Source organism: Ambystoma mexicanum, chromosome 6q, assembly GCF_040938575.1.
Source record: "Ambystoma mexicanum isolate Mex_15411 chromosome 6q, UKY_AmexF1_1, whole genome shotgun sequence".
Lineage (NCBI taxonomy): Eukaryota > Metazoa > Chordata > Amphibia > Caudata > Ambystomatidae > Ambystoma > Ambystoma mexicanum.
Genome location: NC_090937.1, coordinates 1,640,725,954 through 1,640,752,011, shown reverse-complemented (window position 1 = coordinate 1,640,752,011; position 26,058 = coordinate 1,640,725,954). Strand labels below are relative to the sequence as shown.

General features: G+C 43.9%; 1 protein-coding gene across 1 annotated transcript in view; it reads left to right on the top strand.

Moving 5' to 3' along the window:
* LOC138515407 (zinc finger protein 585A-like) overlaps positions 1-26,058 on the top strand; it is an 84,225-nt gene that overhangs the window by 35,742 nt on the left and 22,425 nt on the right. The window contains exons 2-3 of the mRNA XM_069630259.1: positions 9,456-11,636; positions 16,740-16,750. Of these exons, the coding sequence (XP_069486360.1) occupies positions 10,051-11,636; positions 16,740-16,750 (1,597 nt within the window). The 5' untranslated portion in view covers positions 9,456-10,050. The remainder of the gene's footprint in view (positions 1-9,455; positions 11,637-16,739; positions 16,751-26,058) is intronic.

Below are 26,058 nucleotides of genomic sequence, written 5' to 3'. Positions count from 1 at the left end.
ACCATAACCAACCCTCCAACATTTCCCATACAGAGAAGGAAAGATGGAGAATGGCTTCGGCTCCATAAGTTAGAATTTGGGAGACTTTTTGTTTATAAAGTTAGATTATTGGGATAAGCGTGAATTTCCCATATTTCCGCTGGAAGCTCCTTCCCTGATGTATTAGTATTGACAGCCTAGATCTTAAATATTGATAATGATCTATTTCACTTCTCTTGTTTATCGTTACTCCTAGATATATAATGGTGTCGATCATTTCTAAAGGAGTACCTTCTACTCTCCAAGTAAACCTCCGACACTGCCTTTTACCGGCTGATTTCATAACCACAATTTTAGATTTCCCGACATTGATTTTAATGCCGTTCAAGCTCAAAAAGGAGTCAAAGGCACTCAGTCTCCTTTGCAAACCGATCTGCGTCTGTTCTAAGAAGATGAGATTGTCCACAAAAAGGATCCTTGGTACCTCCCTATCATTGATTTTACGAGGAAAGGCCCTCACTGCACATTGTGACTACGCCAGGTCCGCTACATATAAGCAAAACAAAAGTGGCCCAATGCACACTCCTTTTTTAATCCACGGAAGGTATTGATTTTATTCAAGAGTAGCCCCTTAGTAGGCATTCGAATCCAAACACAAGTGTTGGTATACATGGCTTCCATGGCTTCAAACAGATCTAGGTGGAATTTCTATTTCCTCAACTTTGCCCATAGCCTCCCCCTGATGACTCCATCGAAGGCCTGATGTAGGTCCATAAAGGTGAGATAGAGTGTTTTACCTGAGTCCATCGCCCTCTCTTTACGTAGATTTATGATACAGATATTGAGGGATGTACCCACCCCCTTCACACACCCTGTTTTTCGCGGATTCAGAATATCACTTTTCAAGGCCCAATTTTTTGCATCTCTCAGCAAAATAGTTGCAAACAGCTTTCCAATTGAGTTGAGCAGAGTAATGGGATGGTAATTCCCAGGCTCTGCTCGACTGCCTTTTTTAAAGATGGTCACTATGTTGGCTTCCCTCAAAGAAGCTGGTATCTCTTTGTTTGACATGACTGTTCTTTGTTCTTTTTCAATTCCAAATTTGGCAGTCCATCTGGCCCTGCCACCTGCGAGGAGCTCAAATTGCCAATCATCATGTCTGCGTCATGTTCATCGAACTTGAAATTCCACCTCAAGGGTGAGTACTTAATCGCTACCTCATCCTTCCATTAAGGATCTGCAAATCAAGAAGAATAATGCTGGACCCAATCGCATTCAGACACCATACTCAAGGCGTTTGCTCCTTTAAACAAGCCCCCGTTGTTCATTAGTTCCCAGATGTGTTTAGATTTTTTCGTACAGACCGCTTTCAAAACTCGCTCGGCATCATTTTGTAATCTTATAACCTTAGAGCTCTTGCACCAATTTCTGAATTTCTGCTGGATTTTCCTAATTTGTTTTAATTTGGCAGGATAAACATCTCTCCGAATAGTTCTTATCTCCTCTATCAACAATCTTCTCCTATTCACCAATTCAGAATCGTACACATGCTTTTGGGACGGAACCTTCAACCCCTTGACTTTGCCCTTCATAGTGAATTCCTTTAGAATTCCTAGGTAATCGATTTTATTCAGATCCTCTTGGTTTTGGGCGTATAGACTTGTTACTTTGGTGACTTCTTGGTGTTTTAATCTCAATCAATTGCCTCCCCATCCTAATTCAACCTCCCCTATTTTTGTTAGAGGACGGCAGGCCCCCCTCCATCCCGCAATATGGATGGCCAGTAAATCATGATCACTAAGGCTTTGGGGCTTGATTGAGAACTACACCACCATCTCTGTTAGATTTTTAGACACAAAGCAATAGTCTATACACAACCTCAATTTACCACATCTCCATGTGGTACCACCTGGTATATCCCCCAGTGTTTGGGCATTTAGAAAGTGCATTTCTCTCATAGACATATTACACGTCCATTCCTGCTCTCGTTCTTTCCACTGACCCTCCTCGAGGGGGATACCCGCCTTATCCAACAACTTAATATTCAGATCATCACAAATGAATACCTTGATCTCACCCCATTGACACATTGCTTCATCTATAATTCCCATCACGTTTCCCTGGTTATATTGTAATGCCAATAAATATTAATCAGCAGAAGGGATCGCTCCAAGGCATCCACCTTTTGTTTTAAGAAGAGCCCCTGGACATATGGATTGGGACATTTAACTTCTGTGACATTCCAGCCGGATTCAATTGTAATCAGTGTCCATAAGCCTGACAAAGGACAACCCATTATTCCTTTCAAGGCTGGATTGAGAAATGCTAGATAGCCATCACGCTCTGGTTTCTTCATTAGCCATGTCTACTGAAAAAACAGAATTTCAAACAAGTCTAGATCAGACACTTTTTTTCATTAAATAAAGGCCTGAACCCTCTCGTGTTCCAGCATCCAATCCTCAAGATGTCCTGGCTCCTAGCTATGCTAGCCTAGTCGGGCCTGGGCTCATTTAGGGCACCTGCCAACCACGACCATCCATATTCCTCACCAGACTTTTCAGTTTTTTTATTTCTAGCTCTCTTTCACTGCATTTCTCCTGATTAGACACTGTGAAGTTCAGGGCGCGAAGATCCTTCTCGTCATAGGAAGAAACCAGATCCTTTTTCTTTTGCACTAGTTTTTTTTCTCCATCTGCCCGAGGGTTGAGTCAAAATATTTACTGGAATTTTCTTTATTTCTCTTGGGATATTCGTCTCTCTCCAACTTGCCAGGATCTTATCTTCATAAACACTCACATCATACCCCAGCCTCAGAAATGTCTTTGTTTGATAGCACTAGATCTTTCTTGTATTCTGAGTGCAAGTTCAAAAGAACCCAGTCGGTCCACTTCTTACCCACAAACTCTACAATTCTGACATCCCTTGAGGCCAATTTGTAGGTGGGAATAATACAGTTTAGTAACCTTAACACAATTTGTCTATTTAACACAGGCATGGGAGACCCAACCACCACTCTTTCTGCATAAATTCTTGCACTTTTCTTCCCCGTTTTCTTGGGGCTCTCTTTCCTATTATTTTTATTTGTGTTGTCCTTTCTCTCATTGGCCCTCTGCCATGCATCCTTTCCATAGACATCACTCGCCTTGATGTGATTAGCGGAATTATTTGTAGCCCCTTGATTAATCCCCTTCCTATTCTGGGTGGGTTTGATGGTGATACACCCCTCAAGTTTCCCTCCAAAAATGAACCAACATTCTCCCTGAGATTTGGAATGATTTCCCACACCCATTGTGGCCATATTGCATTTGGAGTTTCTGAAGCTTTTGGGATCCATTCTCCTTAAGAGCATTGGAGAGCACTTTCCCGTTGCCATTTCGGTTAGCCTTTTTCAAGCTATCATCCATTTCTGGGGTTTTTACCCTCCTCTGCTTTCTGTCTGAGCCTGCAGGAGATTTGGTAGTTAGAGCAAGTTGATTCTCAATGGTTTCCCACTCTTGAGAGACTAACTTCTTTCCACTGGTCATCTTTCTTCACCATCTCAATTTCCTCAATTAAGTCACTGAGATCCATAATGGGGATACAATCCCCTCCTCTCCATCTTCCTTGTCGGAACCTTCTTCCGGTTCCGTACCCATAAACGGATCTTGTATGGTCAGTACTTTCCTTGATTTTTTTGCAACTGGGAGGATATCCAACGCGGCGGGGGTGGGGGGAGACTAAGTGGAGATGTTTTAAGAAAACTCTGGACCCATTTGATTTCCTTTTAGTGGGTCCAGGCATGTTTTTTGACTTTTTCCCCGATGAAACCTTTTCTTTTCCCCTCCCTTTTTTGATTTTACTAACCTCCCCCACCATCGATGGTTTAAAAAGGGAAAATATATTGTTTTTCAAAGGGATCCGCTCGGGAGTAAGGGTATCCTTATCCTTTATTATCACCAACCCTCCCTCCCTTTCCTTGGCCACACCCAACCCAGACTGAACCACTGCCTTGGCAGAGTTATTTTGAGGAGCATTCCCTGATCTTTGAGCATCTTTAAAATGCTCTCTCATCCATTTATAGTCAAGAAGCAGAGCTTCCATCATTGTGCGTTTCTCTATCATCTCTCTCCTTGTTAAATCGCATAAACAATTTTGCCAGGATGCAGAAACTTCTGCTTCTCTATCCAATCTATTCTCTACCCTATTGGCTAGTGTTTCCAGACCAGTCATCTTTGTACTCGTATGGTGGTCAATGATGCCATCACCAGTTGTTGGAAGAGAACACTCATCTCAGCTCTCATGGCCACCATTCTATCTTGGGATCTTCCCCTAGACCCAAACCTGCCTGGGAGGATGAACTCGAAGAGGATGAGGTGCTGGAACCTGAATTATTGAAGACCTCGTCCCCCCTCTGTATCCCATTCTGTGTCAAGTCTCCCCGCGCAGAACTCGGCGGAGTTGTCTCTATTATTGCTATCCTTTCTAGCTGGGCTAGAGGGCTCTTAGCGTTGTTTGAATCCATCGACTCTCTGCTCAGATCTTCAGAGTGGGATAGCGCCGGGGGAATAGAGGGACTAATTTCCCCAGGGGTTGACTTTCCAGGGGAGACAGACATAACATCAATGCCTTGTTTCTCCATCCTCTCCACAGTTACATCGGCCTGCAGCAATGATTGGTCCAGAAATTTGCAGGCAGTCAGTCACTCGTGAAGTACTTTGGCGCTTCTGCTTCGCTATTTTTATAGATAGATCCGCCAATTCCTTAGGTAATTGAGCCACCAGTCCAGCATTAACACTGCAGCACCCCTCATTAATCGTGGCAGTAGAGCCCAGAGGGGTATCATTCGTGAGACGCTGGACCTCCACCTCATTAACAACCTTATATGGGAGTAAAGCCATCCTGGTACGCGTTTCATCGCCTGGCCCACAAAACTCCCCAGCAGGAGGCAGTTGGCGGGGACTGTTTGAATCTCCAATCCCAGATTGATTTTACTCTCTTTCCTGGGAGTGTGTATATGTCCATGTTTGGCTATTATGGAATTCTGGAGCTCTCTCATTGGAACATTATTCCCTTCAACTTGTTCCATTTCCAAATCTTTCACCAATCCTCTCTATTAGTGAGAATTCTCAAAATGTGGTAATTTCCCTTACCTTTTGCGAACCCCAGCAACTTTGCTGGATTTCTAGGATTTTATTTTTCTACCTGGGAAGAGTGTAAGCCTTTTTTCCCCACTCTTCCATGTATTTTGATGTGTGTTTTACTTTTGTGTTCTTTGGTTATGGAGTTTTAACATGCAGTGGCACAGGGATGTCTTTCAGACTTCCCAAGGTTTAAATACCTTCTCTGGGACTGACTACTGTCTCCCAGAGCATGTAAAGTAAAATTGGCTTTACTAGTCTCTTTAAATTTAGAGACCCAGCACACACTATCTTCATATAAGTCAAAACACTCATGTAACAGTCAAATGTTACCCTTTCTTACTTTAAATGGCTGGTGGCAGTGGTTTAGATCAAACTACCATGATTTTCCCCGACCGCGAACAACAGTAGCTAAAAATCGGGTCAGCCAGGTCCTTCTTGTGTTTGTCTCTGCGCTAAACCACATTTGAAGTCTCTTTGTTTGTTGGCCCTTGGCGGGCTTCAGTACTGACACCCTCCTCTGGCGCCAGGGTATCTGGGGTGGACAGGATGTGAGGGAGGTGCCCGAAACTCCCTCTGCTTAGTCTCCTAAGAGACCTAGGAGACCTGAATGCACTCTGGCATGATCGGCCGGCTGGCTTTCCGGCAAGGACAGCCACCCTGCTGTGTGAGTGACAGCCAGGCTGGAATTAATGGGGGAAAACTGTTTAAAAGCAGGTCTCTGGGACTTGGAAAGCAGAGTCGACCACTGGAACGAAAGAACCGAAGACGAGCTGAAGGAAGAGGACTGCTGCAACTCCTGGACGACCGGTGAAGAACTGCTGCAGGTCCAAATTGCCTGAAACTCCATCAACAGAGAAAGCCCTTCAATGTTAACTTCTTCCCTTGGGTTTGGTGGGAACAACTAACTCTCAAGCCACCTGGACACCATCCCCATCCTAGTCAAATTTTCTTCAGAGTGCTGTTGATAACCAGATATCCAGGGGGAAGGAAACCAGCTCGTGGATTTTAAGGCACTCACACCTTAAACCGACATTTTGCCAAGCTTGTGTCTCATCCCTGGGCAGTGCAGGATCCTCCCAACGTCCTCCTTCTTGTCCCCACGACTGAAGCTCAGTAACAGCGAGATCTGCTCGAACTGCCAGGAGGAACAACTGCCTCAGCTACAGTTCTTCTTCACTTAAAGGTACTGTGCAAATGCGGTCTGGAATTCTTTTCGGCCATTGCCAAAGTTTGTGGAACTTTCCCAACTTCGAAGGCTTTTCCTTCCCTAAACATTTGTCTAACTTTTCGCCAAATTCTTCTAAACTCTGTGGCAAATACTTAACCGTTTGCTACCAGAACTATGCTATGCTATACAAAGACTCTGAACCATTGACTTTGGCCCAGGCATATGAACTGAATTGCTGGTTGTAGTTCACTGAAACCCTCTACCCTGCCCATGAAAGTATTTGTGCTATTGAATCTTATAACCTCGTCTTTTGTCTCCTTTTAAAAGTATCTGAAGTGCCATTTTGCTCCCACTTCAGGGGAGCTGAACTTGTTCAGTAACTTATTGATTGTGTATTTGTGGTGTATTAGTGTATGATATTGAGCTGCTCTTGCTAGTGTAATGTTTCCAAACTGACTGTGTAAATAAATGTATATTTTTTTACCAAGACACCTCAAGGAAGTGTTTGTTTGAACCATTGTATTTGTTGGTCCTTTGTGTAACTTGTTCTACTGCTCACTAAACTCATGAGATAAGTCTGGCTGCTCAGCCACTGCTACCACATAACCGTGTAGTACAGGCTTGTGCCAAAGGTGAAATTGTACTGACACTTGTAGTCTTAATTGCATGTAGTGTTCCCAAAGGGTACTGCATGTGATTCTGCCCAACACTCGCCTCCCCCTTTTTTCATGTCTCTCTCATTCATGGACAGTGTTTGTTAAATCCAAAGCCAGTGCATCAGTTTCTGACTCTTGATTTCCCAAACCCCGCCACCCCCAGGTACTCCCGGGTAATATTTTCAATAGCCATTGTAAATCCCCCTTTCCTTACCTGCAGCCGCGTCCTCACAATCAGAGGGCTCAAGTCCACTGGCATTTCCACGGTACACACCTCGCCCGCCGCCCACCAGCTATCTCCAGGCAACTCCACTTCATTGAGGAAGTGGTTTAAGTAGATGGAGGAGTAGCGTTTGTTGGGGGGAGAGAGGGACACTGCAGCCGCACCGCCGTCACTTTCCTTAAAGAGTCACACCGCTCAATGCACGCCACAGTTTCACTTTACAGCAGACTCTGCCTTTGCCGGAATCAATGACAGAAAACAGAGCAAGCTCACTGAGAATGACCTCCAGCCAACTCCACTTGCCTCCACTACGCCCATAGAGATTTATGTTTTGTATGTAAAATGCTGTAAATATTGTGTTGGCTTATCTAATTGGCAAGTTTCTCCATATGAAATATTTTCATTGAATGGGATTTTTACAAAATGTTGGCCAATCTATTATTTGTCTGGTTTTGAATATAGAACAAAAATGATTAGGTTGGAGAACACTTGATATTCTGCATTGTTCCAACTTAAACACTTTTCAAGCAAAGAGCTTTTGCATTGATGAAAGCTTTGAATATTTTTGAATTGCTTGTTGACCTTCATGCTGAATTCAATGAACTGAAATTATGAGTTTTGAAATAAAACCATGTCGATATAGATTTGGGCTGACATAAATTGTAAGAATCTGTTTTATGTCCATACAGTTTGGAATAATGAGACTACTGCTGGTTTTGTGGTTTCTAGATACAGAAGCAATGGATGGCTGGATGCTTGTATTCACATAGGGTCTGGTCCCTAATAGTTTGTCTTGTCATTTAGATATCGAGCCATTAAATGGCCATATTTGAATTAATGGAATAAAAGTGCATCTATGCAGTATCCTGTATATTATGAAATTTTCTCTTGGCAGCACTGCAATTTTGTGTCGGTCCTTTCCCTAACCATCTTTCCATTTGAGGATAAGTGCACTTTGAGATCACTCAAAACAAAAACATCCTGACTCCTTAGTCTTCAGGTGGGGTAGGGAGCTAGAGCGACGAAGGGTGTGTGCCATTTTAGGTATTGAGGCCTGGGTCCTCAATACCTTCCTACTCAAGCTCTTCACTCCTCCAACTCCCTCACAGTCAGCTGCTTCTCCAAGCAACGAGTTGGTGGTATATCTCTTTCTTTGGCTAGCACCTCAAGAACTACCTCTTTGCTTCTGCCTTCTCTCTTTCTTTCCCCTGCTTATTTCTTGTCTGATACTGCACTGGTCACCTGGCTACCCTCTGATTTCAGGCCCAGGTCCCTGCCTGCCCAGTTGCACACCCGGACTGCCTCATGGCAACCTTTGCACTTGGTTCGGTATCTGTAACCCTACAGTCCCCTTTTGGACACTTGCTGTCTGCACTTAACCATGCACCTGCCACCTGCTAGCCGCACTTCTTGTTATTGTTTTGATCCCATGTACAGCACTGCCCCCTCCTCTTTCCCCTGGCACTTTTTCCCTCAACTGCACTTACACAATCTCAATGTCACTTGGTCTAGTAAGATTGTTGTCTTTGTCCTCCCTCTGTTCCCCCTTCCTTGCCTTGTCGTGCCTTGAAACACTTGTGTACAGGTGCGTTACAAATGCCATATCATATATCATATTCACATCCGATATGGCATTTACAACGTGCCTGTGCACAAGTGTTTTGAGGTGCCAAGCACATGCAGGTGACACAATATGGAACACTGACAAGCCAAGAAATATGGTCCCTCACCATATGTTTGCCTTCCTGCAACACAGGTGATGCATGTTGCTTCCGTCCATGTTGGTTTCCTCTGCCGTCTGTTAGTCTCCTGTTTGAAGATGGTGCATTTCCCTAGATGCCCACAGTTTGCCCCTAATCCATCCTTTGATATTTGTGAATGAGTGTTCGCTCGTTCTCCAGTGATGTTCTACTTCTGAAGAGCCTGCATGCCTCATTATCAAGAACTCATGACATTTCTCCCCAGCCTATGTGCAATGGTTTTTTCACACATTTGCAACCAGACAGGTCTTCACTGGTTGATCTCTTTCCCTGCCGCAGAATCCCTGGGGCCTATGATTGAAGGAAACAATAAAGGTCACTGGGTCCCATTTATATTGGTGTCTGGGTTTATTGATGCTGATAGTCAATGGCTGTCCAGTATTTTGACATCTGTTTCAATCTGTGATGTTTGCATGGTCAATTGGTAACATGTGTCTTGGTGTCAGTGTTAATCCTAGCTAATGCCAATGTGTCAAGTATACTTGATTCAGAATATGTTTTCTGTACTTTTAGTTCACGGGATAACTAATATCAGATTCCCTTTATCAGTCCAACAGGGGAAAAAAGGAGCAAGAATGGAAAAGTGAACAGTGTTTTTAAAACGTTGGCCAAAGAAAGCTCTCCCTGTGATAGCTGTGGAAGGTCTTCTCTGCATATTCCAATCTTGGAGACAATTGTACCAGCACTGACAAACCTTTCATTCAAAAGGGCCAGTTAAGGCCACACCAATGATTCCATGCTGTGGAGAAAGGAGACAGGAGATGATTTGGAATACCACTTTAATGAGTCAACAGAGTACATTCATTTAGTGCACTTCTGTGGAAAATAGTTGCCACATCTCATCAACGTGGATCAGCCCACCGTGTGAAGGTTCTCAACACTGGTTCAAGTGGTTGCTATTGTGCTATTCCTTCAGAATCAATGCTATTCATGTTCTAGTGTTAGTCTTTTGTGAATGTTGATGATTCAACAGCAGCAGCCTGAGAGAAACATCTTAAGAACAGAAGCTGCAGTTTATTATTCATATACTGCTGTATGCTATCCTAGCCTGCCCTGTCATTGAGATTCAACGTATATATGCAAAGCTGTACCTCGCCTGGTGACACTTACCCAGGGAAATACTGTGGGGACAGAAATACACTGAATGTGGCAAGTATCTTCATCCAAGGAGAAACTATTTAAACATACCATCCAAACAATGGAGACCGAGTGTGCATTGCCTGAACGTATCAAGGCTTTAAAGCAAACCAATCCTCTATTGGTACATCCCAGAATTCACACTGGGAAGAAACCATATAAATGCTCAGATTGTGACAAGGCTTTTAAGCAAAAATGGTGTCTGTCACAACATGAGAGGATTCACAAAAATGAGAAACCACATAGGTGTTCAGAATGTATCAAGGCTTTCACTACAAAAGGTGAGCTGTCAGTACACCAGAGAATTCACACTGGGGAAAAACCATATAAGTGTTCAGAATGTGACAAGGCTTTCAAGGTAAAAAATCATCTGTCGCGACATGAGAGAATTCACACTGATGAGAAACCATATAAATGTTCAGAATGTGGCAAGGCTTTTAAGCAAAAATGGTATTTGTCAAAACATGAGAGAATTCACAAAAATGAGAAACCACATAGGTGCTCAGAATGTGACAGGGCTTTCACTACAAAAGGTGAGCTGTCAGTACACTGGACACTTCACACTGGCGAAAAACCATATGAATGCTCCGAATGTGACAAGGCTTTCACTACAAAAAGTGAGCTATCAGTACACCAGAGAATTCACACTGGGGAAAAACCATATAAATGTTCAGAATGTGACCAGGCTTTCAAGCAAAAACATCATCTGTCGCGACATGCGCGAATTCACACTGATGAGAAACCATATAAATGTTCAGAATGTGACAAGGCTTTTAAGCAAAAATGGTATCTGTCACAACATGCAATAATTCACAAAAATGAGAAACCACATAGGTGTTCAGAATGTGACAAGGCTTTCAAGCGAAAAGATCATCTGTCGCAACATGAGATAATTCACACTGATGAAAAACCATATAAATGTTCAGAATGTGACAAGGCTTTCATTGCAAAGGGTGCGTTATTAATACATCAGAGAAATCACTCTGGTATGAAACCATATAAATGTTCAGAATGTGCCAAAGCCTTCTTTAAGAAGGAAGCCTTGATGCAACATCAGAGAATGCATACTGGGGAGAAACCATATGAATGTTCTGAATGTGTCAAGGCCTTCATTATGAAGAAAGCCTTGATGCGACATCAGAGTATCCACACTGGGGTGAAACCATTTAAATGTTCTGAATGTGACAAGGCTTTCATTACAAAGGGTGAGCTATTGGTACATCAGAGAAATCACACTGGGGAGATACCATATGAATGTTCTGAATGTAACAAGGCTTTCAAGAGTAAATCAAGTCTCCTATATCACAATGCAACACATGCTAGAACAAAACCATATGAATGTTCTGAATGTGACAAGGCCTTTGTTACGAAGCACTCCTTGATAAAGCATCAGAGACTACACACTGGTGGGAAGCCATATAAATGTACTGAATGTGAAAAAGCTTTCAGCCATAAACAGAGTCTCTTGTATCACCAGGGAACACACACTAATTATAAACCATATAAATGTTCAGTCTGTGACAAATCCTTCATTGCAAAGCAAAATCTGATTCAGCATCAGAGAATTCACACTCGTGAGAAAACATTCAAATAGTCACAATAGGCCTCGATCTAAGTGTGCCGTTCCGGAAACAACAGTGCAACTAAGCTTACTGTCCCTGTTGTTTCCAGACCACTACAACTCTGCGGACGGGTGCCACCTCACCCAGCGGGTCGGACCTGCCAGGCGGAACGGCACCCGCCTGCATAGTATTCATGGAAGCACCAGTCCTGTGGGACTCTATGGGAATGGGGATTTACAATTTACTGGCAACTGACTTTCTGGACCACCTGGGTTGTAATCCCCCAGTGTGACCGCAAAGTCAGGTACCGGTAAATCCACATGGGTCCCGCGAAAACCCGCCGGTATCACCAGCATGGATACCACCAGACCCATAATGAGGCCCAATGTGTTAGGTACTTCATGCAAGAGGGTAGTCTGTTAGTACATCGTAAAAATAACACTGATTTGAACTTGTCTAAATGCTCTGAATTTGAAAAAAATATTATATTTAAGCAAGGGGCAGTCTATCTGTGTATGAGAGACATCATACTGTTGTGCAACAATGTAAAGGTTCTGAATGCCACAAGGCGTGCAAGCCTAAACATGCTCTCTTGTAGCATGAGAGAATCAACACTAGTGAGAAGCCACGTACATCTTCTGAACGTGAGACAGCCTTCATTATGAAGCAAATCCTGGCAAAGCATCAGAGAATACACATAGGTGATACACTATATAAAAGTGAATGAGACAAGGCTTTCAAACAGAGAAGTGCTCTGCTGTATCATTAGGGAAAGCCTGGTACAGCATCAGAGAAAACACACTGGGGTAAACCATTCAAGTAATCTGTGACAATTCCTTCATGCAAAAGAGTGATCTATCAAACCATGAGACAATTCACAGTAAGGAAGCACCACACATGTGAACTATTGCAACATGAGGCCATTCATATTGGGGTGAAATTAAAATGGCACAACAGAAGCAGCACAGACTCAGACTTCCAACAATAAGATCCCACATCAATCAAGTCCAGGCAGTGAATGGGCTTGGGCTTTCACACGTACCTAATGAGTGTAAATAGGAGGCCTTGTGTTCAGGTGCAATGACTGCATCAGCTAAAGTGTTCCAGTTCCTGCCAGCTATCGAAGAACTGGAAGTCCTTTCTCCCAAGTCATAGGATATGTGCATTACACATAAGGCATCACTATTAACAATCAGGTTTTCCGTAATTCTGCCACACCACGCTTGAGAAGAGATTAATAAACTCTGTCCCACCCACTGACCTTCTGCCACCCAGAAACCTTAAATGTACATCCTTAATGTTTTGGTCATCGTGTTTGAAGAGTGAAAGAGACTTCTCCTTTCAGGCACTGCAGCTATGGAACGTGTACCCATAATACCTGAGAAACGTTTGGTACCACCTCCTGGTCTTGTGAGGGATTCGACCATCCGCACGTGAAGAGTGATTGCCCATGTGTCTGTGGTCATGTGCTCTGAATAGGGTGGTCTTGAGGCTATGTGAAAGCCTGCCGACATGGTGGGTTCCAAAATAGCCCTGGAGCTGTGGGTGATCTGCTGGGTGATGGACCTGCTGTCATTGCCAATGTTGAAAAGTGTCCCTCTATTCCCCCATCATGTGATCTCCAGCCCAGTAAACCTTTGGTAAGCAAAGAAAACCTGTTTTTGTTGTTGACAGAATGCTTTTGTTGTTGAGAACTGGCAACTTTGGAATCTACACAACCCAAGCAGGAGCAAACAGTGTGTGTTTCTTTTCTCGCATGCATAACGTATTTCCATTTATTTTGCTTTGAACCCTTTGTTAATTGTGACTTTGTATCAGCACGTGCCGGGACCGTTTAGTCAAATGTTTTTGCCATAAATGTATCTAAATACTCATCAGTGAATTCTGAATGCAGTAACTCAATTCCTTTAAATGGAAAGGCGTTCGTTTCTATGCAGATTGTTTGGTTCCGGCTAGTGGGTTGGACGAGATCTCTGGGATTATATCCATACAGATAGGGAAGTCCTGAAGGTGTTTGTGTCTGATGCACTTCCGATGTTTAGATTTGGAAAGAGTGTGAATGCTCCTGTGAATGGCCCAGTCTTAGTGTGAGGATTCAGTGAGGGAGGCCTGCGGATCCCTTGTATACCTCCTCCATGTCAATACTCCACTAGCTCAGGGTGGCATCCAGTCCCTTTTACCGCCCCAGATTAAGCTGGGGAATTCGTGACACTGCCAGCTTCTATTGTTACATCCCCAGCCAACTCCCCCATGTTTTACCAAGTTTAACTAGGTAGCCATGTCTGTGGTATACCACCGTTTCAAGTTCCACACAACTGTCAATTCCTCTCATCCATTGCTCCAAGACAGGACCATCAGTGCTTGACCAAATGTGTCGGTTTGTCTCATTTCACAACCCTGGCACCCAATTAAATCAAAACCATAGTGGAATGTTTAGTGTCTATATTGCCGATATGCCCGGGAAGACCCTTGTGGGTTCATCGTCAATCTTTTCCCGTATGACCTTTGACACATGGTCTATGGGATCTGCCCATATCTCTGAATGTCAGTACGGGCCCGTATTGTGTGGAGGAAGGTTCTCCTCTCTGTTCTAGACCAAAGGCCCATTGGGGTATTGGATCTGTCTAAAATGGTGTTATCAGGCTTCATCATTTAACAGCCGCAGGGTTCCTAGACCAATCCATATATGTGTGTGTAGTCACAACTCTTCTGAGATAATTATTTTAATTCAAAGCAATTGGGTGTAACGTAACCCCTCATTTGTCGCTCTGGGATGAAAACTAGTAGCCACTATCAAACTGTTCTGATCTGTGTTTAGAAAATGTTGTTGTTTAAAATTCCCCACTCACATTTCTGATCAAAACATCAAGGAAAACGAATCTGCTCATAGAGATTGTGTGCATAATACTACCTTGAAATTCATTTACTACCTTATTAAGTTTGTGAAGTGAGTGTTCGACCCCAACCATATGCCAAAGATCTTTTAAAGTTGTATTGTTACAACTACAACGTTTCAACCAAGATAGATTTAGTTTAATTGCTTTATTATTGAATTGGGTTTCATTTTCACACTCAGTAGAATCAAAATTTAAACAAGTGAAGTATTTCAATTTCATTACAATGTCATACTTTCATACACGATTGAGCATATTAAGCGCATATTAAGCGCCCGTGCTTCTGGTGGGGAGTTTTTCTTCTGCCTATAGTTTACTCTTCGGTCAGCAGTATCACACCAATCTAATTCCCATAGTTTCTTCTTCACTTTATTAGGATTTTTTAGGAGTGTCTCGGCTTTTGTTTCAAGTTCTCTGAGCAGATTTTCGCAGTTTGCCTTCCAGTGAGTAAATATGGTGTCTTTTGATGTTTGTGCTGAAGTGCTTAGAATTTTAAATTGGGGTAGATCATCGGCCCCCAGAATTTGTCTATATAGGGTTAGCGTGTTCCACTGCACTCAGGCATTAATAGATAGTAAGCTCAACTCGTAGCGCAGGCAGACCACTGGTGCTTCTCTCGGGAGTTGTAGCACCTTGGACCAAAGTTCTCGCACCATGTCCAAGTGTTGAAAGAGCATCCCAACATTGTTTCTGCGCCAAAGATCAAAGCCGGGATTTCCTTTGCTCTGTAAAATTCTACTACTGGCTTTAAACTGAATTTACCATACTTTTGATTTATTATTGCGGCGTGGGCACCCAGTATCTTACATTTGCTCTTTAGTTTTAGTACCATCGGTCCATCAGTTATACTGAAATTTATAGTTGCACCAAGGTATTGGACTTGATTCAAGCATGCTATTGGTGTATCTCCAAATGACCATTTGTAGTTGTGTGTCGTTTGTTTTTTTCTTAGACCTCTTAGATTTTGTAGCACAAGCACTTCTGTTTTTTTTGCATTTATCACAAGGCCATTTCTGTCCGAATAGCCTTTTAGAGCTGTCAGTTTTCTTTGTAACCCAATAGGGGTTTGATCTAAAATGACCATGTCATCTGCATATGTCATGTGCCCCAGTTGTTGACCATTTATCTTTGGCGGACAGGATCTGACTCTGTTCAGGTCGTTTCCGGCATCTGCTGTAAATAGATTAAACAAGGTGGCTCCTAAAGGGCAGCCCTGCTTGACCCCCTTTCAGTTTTTATTGGGGCAGATAAGGTGCCTGCATCGTTCAGCTTAATCTTTATGGTCGTGTCAGTATACAATTTTTGGATTGCCATCAATAGATGGTGAGGGCAGTTCTTTTCCGTCATCTTTGACCAGAACAGCTCGCGGTCGACACTATCAAAGGCGTAGGCCAAATCCAAGAACATCACGTACACCTTTGTTTTATTCTTGATCGCTTCCCTCTTTATCACGTTTAGCAGTAGTAAGTTTAGAGAGAAGGCGACTCCTTTGACAAAGCTTGTTTGCCGGATATCAATTTGTTCAGTTGATGTGATCCAATTTCCTAGCTGTTTCAGTAATTGTGTCGCAAGTAGCTTTCCAATAACGTTGAGCAATGCAATAGGTCGAAACATTTTCGGATCAGCTCGATCGCCTTTTTTGAACACCGGCACAACCACTGCTGTTTTCCATGACTTAGGCACTCACATCTCTGATTGGATGTTTGTAAAGAGGTTGTGACAGAAATCTGCCCAGGCCTCTAGATGTCGTTTTAGAATTATATTTGTGAGGCCATCCGGTCCAGGTGCTCTTGAGGAACTCAACGTTTTGATGTTGTCCAGAATGTCCTCTTTTGTGATGTTAAGGGTCCATTCAGCTAGTTTAGGAGCTATCACTTCTGGTGTTTGGGTCCATTTCTTAAAGAGTTCTGTAAAATGGTCTATCCACTTTAGTTCTGTCACTGCGCTTGCAAAGAGTGCTCTTTGGGGGGCTTCCATTTTGTTTATTATTGCCCAGAATCTGCTCACTTCTCTTGAGGTTATCAATCTGAGCATTTCTTCACCATCTTTTTGCCAGATATTATATTTCTGCGTGGTTAGCCAGGCTGTATAATATCTCTTACTTTATTTAATTTCAGCTCCAACATCTGAGTTCTTACTTGTCTTTAAAGCTCTGATCTTTTTACGTAGTTCTCATTTTCTCGGGACTATTTCCGCATCATAGGTGTGCAGATGTTTTAATATCTGCTTCTTTTTTGTAGTTTGATGTTCAGTAAACTCCTCAAGCAAGGCTTCATATTCAATCGACTCAAGATGGTTTTTCTATGAATCCATGGTCTCTATTTAGGCCATCTTTAAGGTTAATGTGACCAGCTTATGGTCACTTTGTTTCATCGTGATTACCTTTAGTCTGTTTGTGGAGATGTAGAAGTAATCCAAAATTGATCTACTGTTATCTCTTCCCAGGTGTACTTAGTGGGGATATCTCCAGACACATTTCCATTTAGTAGGGTCATGTTCCCTGTCTCAATCTCTTCTGACCAAGCGGTGTTTATTTGGTATTGGGTATTATTTTTTTTCCTTGTTGGTTTGTTCTTGGACAATTGATCATTTACGAGACCATCCATGTTCAGATCGCCACATAAAATAATTTTTGCGTGTTCATCCTCCTCATTAATTTGATTGATTATTTTGCATATTGTGTCAAGGAAATCAGATTCATCTGAGGCTCTATGCTGCCAGTAGATGTTGATTATATGCAAATTGTCAGATGGAGACTCACCGTATGGTTTTACAGTTATCTGCGACACCTCAACATAAGGTGATGGGTTCCTCAAAGAGACTAACTTTATGTTTCTGCCAGTTTTTATTAGCGTAAGTAGACCTGCTTTTGGTCTTCCTTTGCTTTGTTTTATTGCCGGATTATGGGCTATCTCATAATTTCCTGCACAAGGTTCACTAAATACCCATGTCTCTTGTAGACAAATGACGTCTATATCTAAGAGTTTGCTTGGTTGTGTGTTGTATAAATGATAATATCCTTGCGTGTTCCATGATCCCAGCGTTAGAACTTCCGTCCTTGATCCTTTTTGGCATTAGCTTTTTACATTATAGTTTAATGTCTCTGCTAGCCAATTCCACCTTTTTCTTTCCGCCTTGTCTTGAATGTCAACCTCACACTCAGAATCTTCCATGATTGTTTTTTCTGATTGAATAATTGTTATTTCAATCTCCTCTTTTTTGGCACTGGTCGGTGCATTTTAGTCTTTGACAGATGTGTCCTCTCATTGTCCTTTTGGGGTGTCTCTTCGTCTGTTGTTTCCCAGACATCAAAAGCTAAAGAGTTTAGGTCAGATTTTCTGTTCAAAACGAGGTCTCACACTATTCTTGAGTGTACATACAGTATCACCCGATCCATTATTCCTCAACTCAACTCAACTGTTTTGATGTCTTCTGTGTTGATTGAGCGAAGTTGGGGTATATGTTTAAACAAATGTAGGACGTTTTGCCTGTTTAATATCAGGGGTCCTTTCCGCTGAATACTCTTTCCAACGTCAAACTATAGTTTGCACTCTTTTTCGTTCTCTTGAGCGTCATCTGATGCGGTTTTAGTTTGTTTTGTCATTGCGTCTTTGTTCTCTCTCCGGCCTCCATTTAGTGGGGTCTGTGTAAAGAATGGAGGGGGGTGTCTGTACCTTCGCTCTCCATATGGTAGAGCAGAGGCACAGAGGACCCCAGGCAAGATTCTCTATTATTGGTAACGTAGTCGAGCATTCAAGGCCTAGCTTCTCAGGAGGTGATGCAGGCTGGTTCTTAAGTACAGTGTAGTCCCCAAGCCCCCACAAAGGAATGTCCACACACTGTATTAGTTAAAACACAGTCTTTATATAATTAATATTCAAGGTTATGTACACTATCACAATAATTCACTTTGTGCTTCAGTTAATCTATAATGGTAAATATATTCAGTTCTAAAGTGGTACCACAAGTATTATACCACAAGCTTCATAAACTTGGTTGCTGGGGACCTGACACTCTCAACTGGTTTAGCTGAAGTCTCCACTCGAGCTTTCTCTAACTGGATTTGCTGACATTCAGTGTCCTTGTCTTTGAGTTCAAGATCCCTATTCTTGAGTTTCACTTGCTGTGCCAACTCCTCGTTCTTAAGCTCAGCATCTATTTCCAACTTGCGATATTCCTTAATAACTCAAGCTCCAAGGAAGTGCTGGGGTTTGGAACAGAGACAGCAGGAATGGTGGCATTCCCAGAATCAGATTCTGAGACAACCCTCGGGGTACAGTCCTTAGTGGTTGCATCCCCGCCTTCAATAGTTTCACAATCAGCCTGGTAGTCCACCAGGGCAGCTATCAGCTCAGCCCTAGACGTATCCACAAAGTCTAACTCCCTGGCTTCACAAGCACTCTGGAGAGCCTCTAAGCTCATCCGAGTCAATTAACCATTTGCTATAGATTCCATTGCTTGTAATGCAGTTATCTTGTGCACAACTAAACCTCATTTTAATAAAGTGCAGATATTTTGTAAGTGGGACGGTTATACACTGATTCTTAAAACCATAAGCATCCCCCGCTGCCACCAGTGTAAAGACTGGAGGGGGGTGTCTGTGCTTCCGCTCTCTATATGGTAGAGGAGAGGCACAGAGGACCCCAGCCAAGATTCTCTATTATTGGTAACGTAGTCGAGCAATCAAGTCTAGCTTCTCAGGAGGTGATGCAGGCTGGTTCTTAAGTACAGTGTAGTCCCCAAGCCCCCACAAAGGAATGTCCACACACTGTATTAGTCAAAACACAGTCTTTATATAATTAATATTCAAGGTTATGTACACTATCACAATAACTCACTTTGTGCTTTAGTTAATCTATAATGGTAAATATATACAGTTCTAAAGTACAAGTATTATCAGATCTCATTAAAGTGCATCAACTATACTGTCAAAATGTCACACAGATCAATAACAAGGAAACCAGCAATAGAAATAGGAAGGAAAGCAAGATGGTTGAAACAATAGGCAGAATACTGGCCTCTACCGTTAAGCACAGTTCTGTGTGGAGATCCCCCCACCTGGGCAACCTATAAGATAAAGATATAGCACAAGCCCAGTCCATATATTGTTCTATGAGTCTTATTTCCCTCTACAATAGTTCTACAGCCCCAATGTACCTGGAATTGTAGCATTCGTCAACGGGAAATCGACGGCCCTTCTTGAGTGCCCTCCCTTTAAGGCAGGAGTCCGACGGAGAACAGGGTGAACTACAGCGGTGAAGTGGCAGCTTCATTCCTAGCGGTGCTCATCGACGACGGAGCGTGGCGTCCTGCAAGGAAGAGGCGTGCGGGGCACCTCGGTGATGGTAGTTCTGGACCGCAAAGAGATGTTGAAGAACTGTGGCCCAGCAAGGGCATCGAGTCGTCAGCGTCTCTGTGGTCTTTAGGTGGCGGGAAACCCACCAGCGGGTGCTCCTCGGCGCGTCGCAGGGTCGGCCTTCTTCAGCGGGATAAAGCGGGCGTCGATGCAGACGAGAGCGTCCTTGGCTCAAATTAAGTTCTAAGGCAAACGGGGGCACGGCTGCTCCAGTCAGCAACGGCGGTCGTCGACAGTGGCGGCCAACCGCCCTGGCACTTCTCTTTGGGATTCCGCGCAGTCCCCGTCTCTGGTCGGCAGCCTGTCGTAGGTCTGTCTACCAGGGAGCTTTGGCAAAGATCAGCTGGTGCACGATGGTCCCTCGTAGCTCGGGAAGAGGGCGCCTTAACAGGTCCACTCTGGGTCAGTTCTTAGAGACACAGCAGCTTTCAGATTGTGAAGGAGAGCAACATCAATTCTTCTCTTCCAGCAGGGCTTCAAGGTTAAGCTTCAGTTTCAACTTGTTTCTCTTCAGCTTCTGAACACGAATTCTAGCAGTGAGAGGCCCCCAGATATACTAGTTGAACTCCCATTCATTCTGCTGGTTCACACTCAGGCAACCAATCGGTCAGAAGGGCATTCATGCAGGCAGGCATCCAATCAGGTGAATAGTGCATTAAGGCCATTCACTCCTCTCCAGATACTCATAACAAGTTATGTTTATTGGGACAAGTACCCAGCTATTCAACACTCCACACTGCATTCATGCCAGTTTCGGGCAGGGCTGTCGCAGTCATTGTGTGAAACACCAGATACTAGGCACCCACAACACAGAATGCGTATTCGTCACACACTCCATTCACCCAGGTCCCACCCAAAGGGTGTACCCACAACATACGGTCGCTGGGAAGGCTCCGGGCCAGTCTGGTCAGCACTTCACAACAACAGCTTATATGGAACTTCCGCCCAACAGCCGGTCAGGGGGAAGGGACAGAGTCAGGGCTTCCCAGGACTTTGGGAAAACAAGGTAACAGGCAATAGAAAGCAAGAGGCCACAGGGGCCATCTTGTTTCCTATTAGGAATCAACTGATTCCAATGGCAGGGCCTGGGTATCCCAAAATGGAGGATACTCAGAGCACCTGTAAAATTCAGCATGGAGCTGCCACCAGCCCATACCCTGCTCTGTGGGCCACACACAGGTGCCCAAAAACATACACTAGGGGCACAGGGTTGTACCCCTACCCATGGGTGCCATAAGGGTATCCCATGGGTCTGTTCACCAAACCAAAAGAGAGAGCTGCACCGCCAGGAGTCCCACATGAACTCCTGCGCGGAAAACACGCCAGAACACACAATAAAAGGCAGTAAAGGACAAGGATACGGAGGCCCTGTCCCTCCGATGCATTTCCAGCATCACAGTCCGGCCTTAGATGATTTGTCCCATCAGCACTGTTAGGTTGGCTCCGTTCCCTCCTTATCTCGCCAGTTTCCCCCCTTGTTTTGTGACAGGGGCAGTTATTTAGTTGCAGCTTACTGTTGTTTTGAATTTTCCAAGTTGGCCCATCGTTCGCCTATCGTAGTGAATCGCCTAATGGGCAATTGTAAAGGCTCAGCTCTTGGGGCACCAGGCATGGCTTTTTTGTTCATGCTCGATTATCTTGCAGATTCGTACAACTGATGGACCGGTAAGCTTTTCGACTTTCGCCTCGTTTGCTAGGTGGATTGTTTTTTTTTATTGTACCTCGTCCTCCTCTTCTTCTTCACTTAGTTCATGATCAGAGCTGGTCTCTTTAGCGGTGTCCTCTTCGTGTGTTGATAAATTAACCAACAGTTCTATCATGGCTGCGTCATCTTTTTTGTTTTGTTCGTGCAGCCTCCTTTCCTTCACCTTCTCCCTGGGTCTCTCAGTTTCCGCTCTACCGCCTCCACTTATTTTTGCTTGGCAGTTGCCTCTATCTTCTTTGTCTATGTTTGACTGCAGAAGGGCGTTCAGATTTTTGACGTTTCGTAGAAATTTGCAGGAGCTTCTCGCCTAAATGTTTTTTGGTTTTGGTATGTTTTTTGACTTGCTTGTTTGTTTTTTTGGTTTGTTCTTTTCTTCCTCGATCGGCTTTGTGGCTGGTTCCTTGCTGCATTTGTTGAAAATTGGAAAATTACCATTTAGTACTTCTCGTGGCCCGTGGTCTGTGTTTGTCTCGATGTCGGGCATAGTCTCTGATCCTTCTGCATTAGCTGACGTTGAGGGTTGGCTATCAATATTCTCAACCAATTCAACTGATCTTCCTTTTGACTCTCAATCTCTTCTCTCATTCATCTTATTTGTGTGAGTTTTAGCGGTCTCAAACTCTATGATCTCTGGTAAGTATATCTTTCCAAGTTTGTTGATTTTGTCTTGTTTTGGAGAGTAGGGTGTAAGTTTTATACTCTCATCAAGTTCTTGTTGCTCCACAGGCGCCTTACTTTTTTCCAGTTGAGTCGCCTCTTTATAGAATGCCATTTTTTCCTTCTCTGCCTCAGCTGGTGGTGGTTTAGTTGCTGTCTGAGGCTGAGTTTGCATCATTAGAACTGCTTCTTTAGCTACCTCGGCTAATAGTCGTTTGTCCTCAGCGTTTGACTTCATTTGATCCTTCAGGAGCATAGACATTAGTTCATATGCTTTGACGTTGTTTTTTGCCTGTTGCTTGATGTCATGCATTTCCATTTCCAGATTCAAAATTTTTGAGTTCATTCGTGAAATTAGCGTATTTTGATCGTTGCTAGCTTCATGTAGTTGTTCATATAGTTTAATTAGCGATGCCGCTGTGATAGTTAGTGCTGATGTTAAATTGGGGCACAGCACGTTAATTATTTCTTCCATGAGATTTGTGCACCATCCTCGTTCGTCATCACGATTTGACAGGTTCGGGTTTTTATTATGTCTGCAAGGTTCTCGACGTATCTTCGGGTACTGCTTTTCCGTAGTTGAGGAGTCTGTTGATGTCTCTATCTCTGAGTCAGAGGAGCCTTTGCTATCTGTCATTGCTCGAGATCTTAGCTGCGCCGCTAGGAGCTCTGCGCCTTGAGCTATTTGTTTTGTTTTCATTCGTATTGGGCTTTGATTTCTTTTTTGGGAGCATGATAATGCCATTTGCGGTGTTGTGGTAATTATTCTCTTCTTTAGTGGTTGACTCGGCGCTCCATTTAGCTTCAAATCCCAATAGCGTTGGTGCAAGGGCTTGTCCCACTTTTGTATTTTTTGGTCTTTTGAGGTATGTATTTGTTCTTTGCAACTCAATGGTTGTGTTTTAGTTAGGTGGTTAACTGAAAGGGTTTGATTGATCTCCATCAGATCTTTTAGGAGTTTATCAGCCATTGCCATCGAGTCTCTTCTATAGGCTGTCGTTTTTTGTTTATCATTCAAGTCTGATGTATTGCCACTCTCGGGGTCCATCTTACTTAATAGTGTTACTTTTGCACCTGTCTCTGCTATGAAGACTTCGTCGTTGTTGGTTTTGAAATTGTAAGGTGGTGATTGGAGCGGTAAGGCATGTGTATCATAACACAATTGAGCATTAATCTCGTCGTATGCTAGCCGATCTATGCTACTTAGATAGCGTTGCACAATCATGCTTAATTGGGGGACTGTTCTATCGTCCTTTGCATCAGGAGTCCTCAGTGCACTTCTCGTTGATGCCAGAACATTGGGCTCTGTCTCTGTGGTATTGCGGTCCGCCCCATTTTGTTTCTCCGAGCAGCCTTTTTCTGCGGGTCTCAGATTGTTTTCTCCTTCATCTGCCCTTATTTTCAGTTGGTAGGTGTATGATTGCATCGTTTGTTCCTGCTGCATCATTAGACTGATCGCTCTGGTCGCACAGAAGCGCCATCATTTCATCTTGATTTGTGTGATCATTTTGTGAGGAATCACTGTTGGGCAAAGTAAAGTGTGTCGTGCTCGAGCCTTCTGCGGATAACTCTTTAGCCTAGCGCTCACAGAGTCTTTGAATCAAACTTGCTTGTCATCTCGTATATCATTAGACATTTCAACCCCTGCTCCCAAACATCTTCTTTATGGCGCTTCTTTCACTTACTTGGTCAATCTTTCTTCCGTTGGCCGGGGAAACGCCTGGTGATTTTGAGTGCCGTTTTCTTAATGTGCTTGGTCGCAGGGAAAACATTTCTTTGGTTAAGGGAGCGCACTGATGTAGTACCTTTGTAATCACGTAAGTTTACCGGCTCCTGACCAGGACTCAGCAAAACAGCTAAACAGCAGTCTTATGTCACTGCAACTCGCCTTTGCATGCTCAGGCTTAGCGCCGCGAGGGTGCCTGGGAGTTTGTTTTTCCCTTCTTCCTTCCTGCTTGGGCGGGACCTCGTGCTAGTGGGCGGAGCCAAATAGCACGATGGCACTTCACCTTCTCCTTCTCTCTTGCACGTCTCGTGAAACCAGACAGTAAAACTGCTTCCAATTACTCCACACAGCAGCAGCTAAACAGCAGTCTTATGTCACTGCAACTCGCCCTTTGCACGCTCGGGCTTAATAAATTATCCCACCCAGCAACTTGCAATACAAATCACACGATTGTCGATTCAACAATATGCCCTGTCCGTCCTCTTTGAACATTTCAGGACTTGTTACCTGGTGCAATGGAATTCGGGGATCTTAAAGTTTAGTCAGTTATATGGGCTATAACTCGTGGTCACCCGAGAATGGGCCGGATCATGCTTTGGCCAGTGTAAGATAACATGCACACCAGGCGCCGGTCTCTGATCGCGGCCTTGTAGGGCACATTCCTCTTGGGTAAAAACAACATCTTTGAAATACTTTTGGAACAATGAATAGACGTTGTGGTGGTTCGGGGATTGTGCTGTCCTCATGGAGGCTCAGACATGGCTGGGGATTTCTGTGGTCAAGCGAACTTGGGCCTATGGCATGCGATGCCGCATTTACCGCACATGCCTTCCCTTCTACCTGTGATTACAGATATCTATGCAGAAATAGCAATGCTGCTCGCGCCTTGGACTATATTATGTAGTTAGACTATAGTTGGTTATATTAAAACGGGGTCCTATGAGAGGGGACGGTGTCCCTCTCACTGTCTCCCCTCCCCCATGGCCCATCACAGTGCCTCAAATGCATCTTGCTTCACTTTAAATCGCCACGGGGGGTGTCACAGGGCTGTCCCCATCCCAACAGCTGTCTTGTTATACAGAATTGTGGACTCTATGTGATATTTCTGCATTTTGAAGGCCAAACACAAAAAAGACCGATCTATTTCGCCTAATTTTGTGCAGTCTTCAAAATCTGGAATTATCAAACTTCTGGTGTTGGGTGCACCACCCTGCCAAACCCACGGGAACTCCCATCCCCACCCTTTTGCACGGCGGGATTTATTAGGAATGATGGGGATTCATCCCCCATATCACCTTCCACCCCAACCACATACATACTCACGACGACACACAAACATGCAATCACACTAACATTTACACATGCCCTCCCTTCCCCGCAACAAACATTCTCCCTCCGCCCACACACAGATATATAAATGGACAGACGCACACACTTGCACACCCTTACCTGAGCATGCCCCACTTCCCTCTATCGGCCTGGCTGCGCCTGTCAGCTTCTGCACGCACTCATGTTGAATTTAGAAAGACAGCCTCGAGCACGCTTTCTAAATCAATGTTTTTCATTTAATTTTAAATAAAACAAAATATTCACTGAGGGCTGAAATTTCATCTGTACTATTGTTCGACGTTTTAGCTGACCGTAAGTGCAGGTATGCCCTGAATGGAGTGTGCAAAGGAGACCAGACTCTGACTACTTCTTCATGCGTTTGTGTACACACACACACACACACACACACACACACACACACACACACACACACACACACACACACACACACACACACACACACACACACACACACACACACACACACACACACACACACACACACACACACACACACACACACACACACACACACACACACACACACACACACACACACACACACACACACACACACACACACACACACACACACACACACACACACACACACACACACACACACACACACACACACACACACACACACACACACACACACACACACACACACACACACACACACACACACACACACACACACACACACACACACACACACACACACACACACACACACACACACACACACACACACACACACACACACTTTATTGAAGCTGCAAG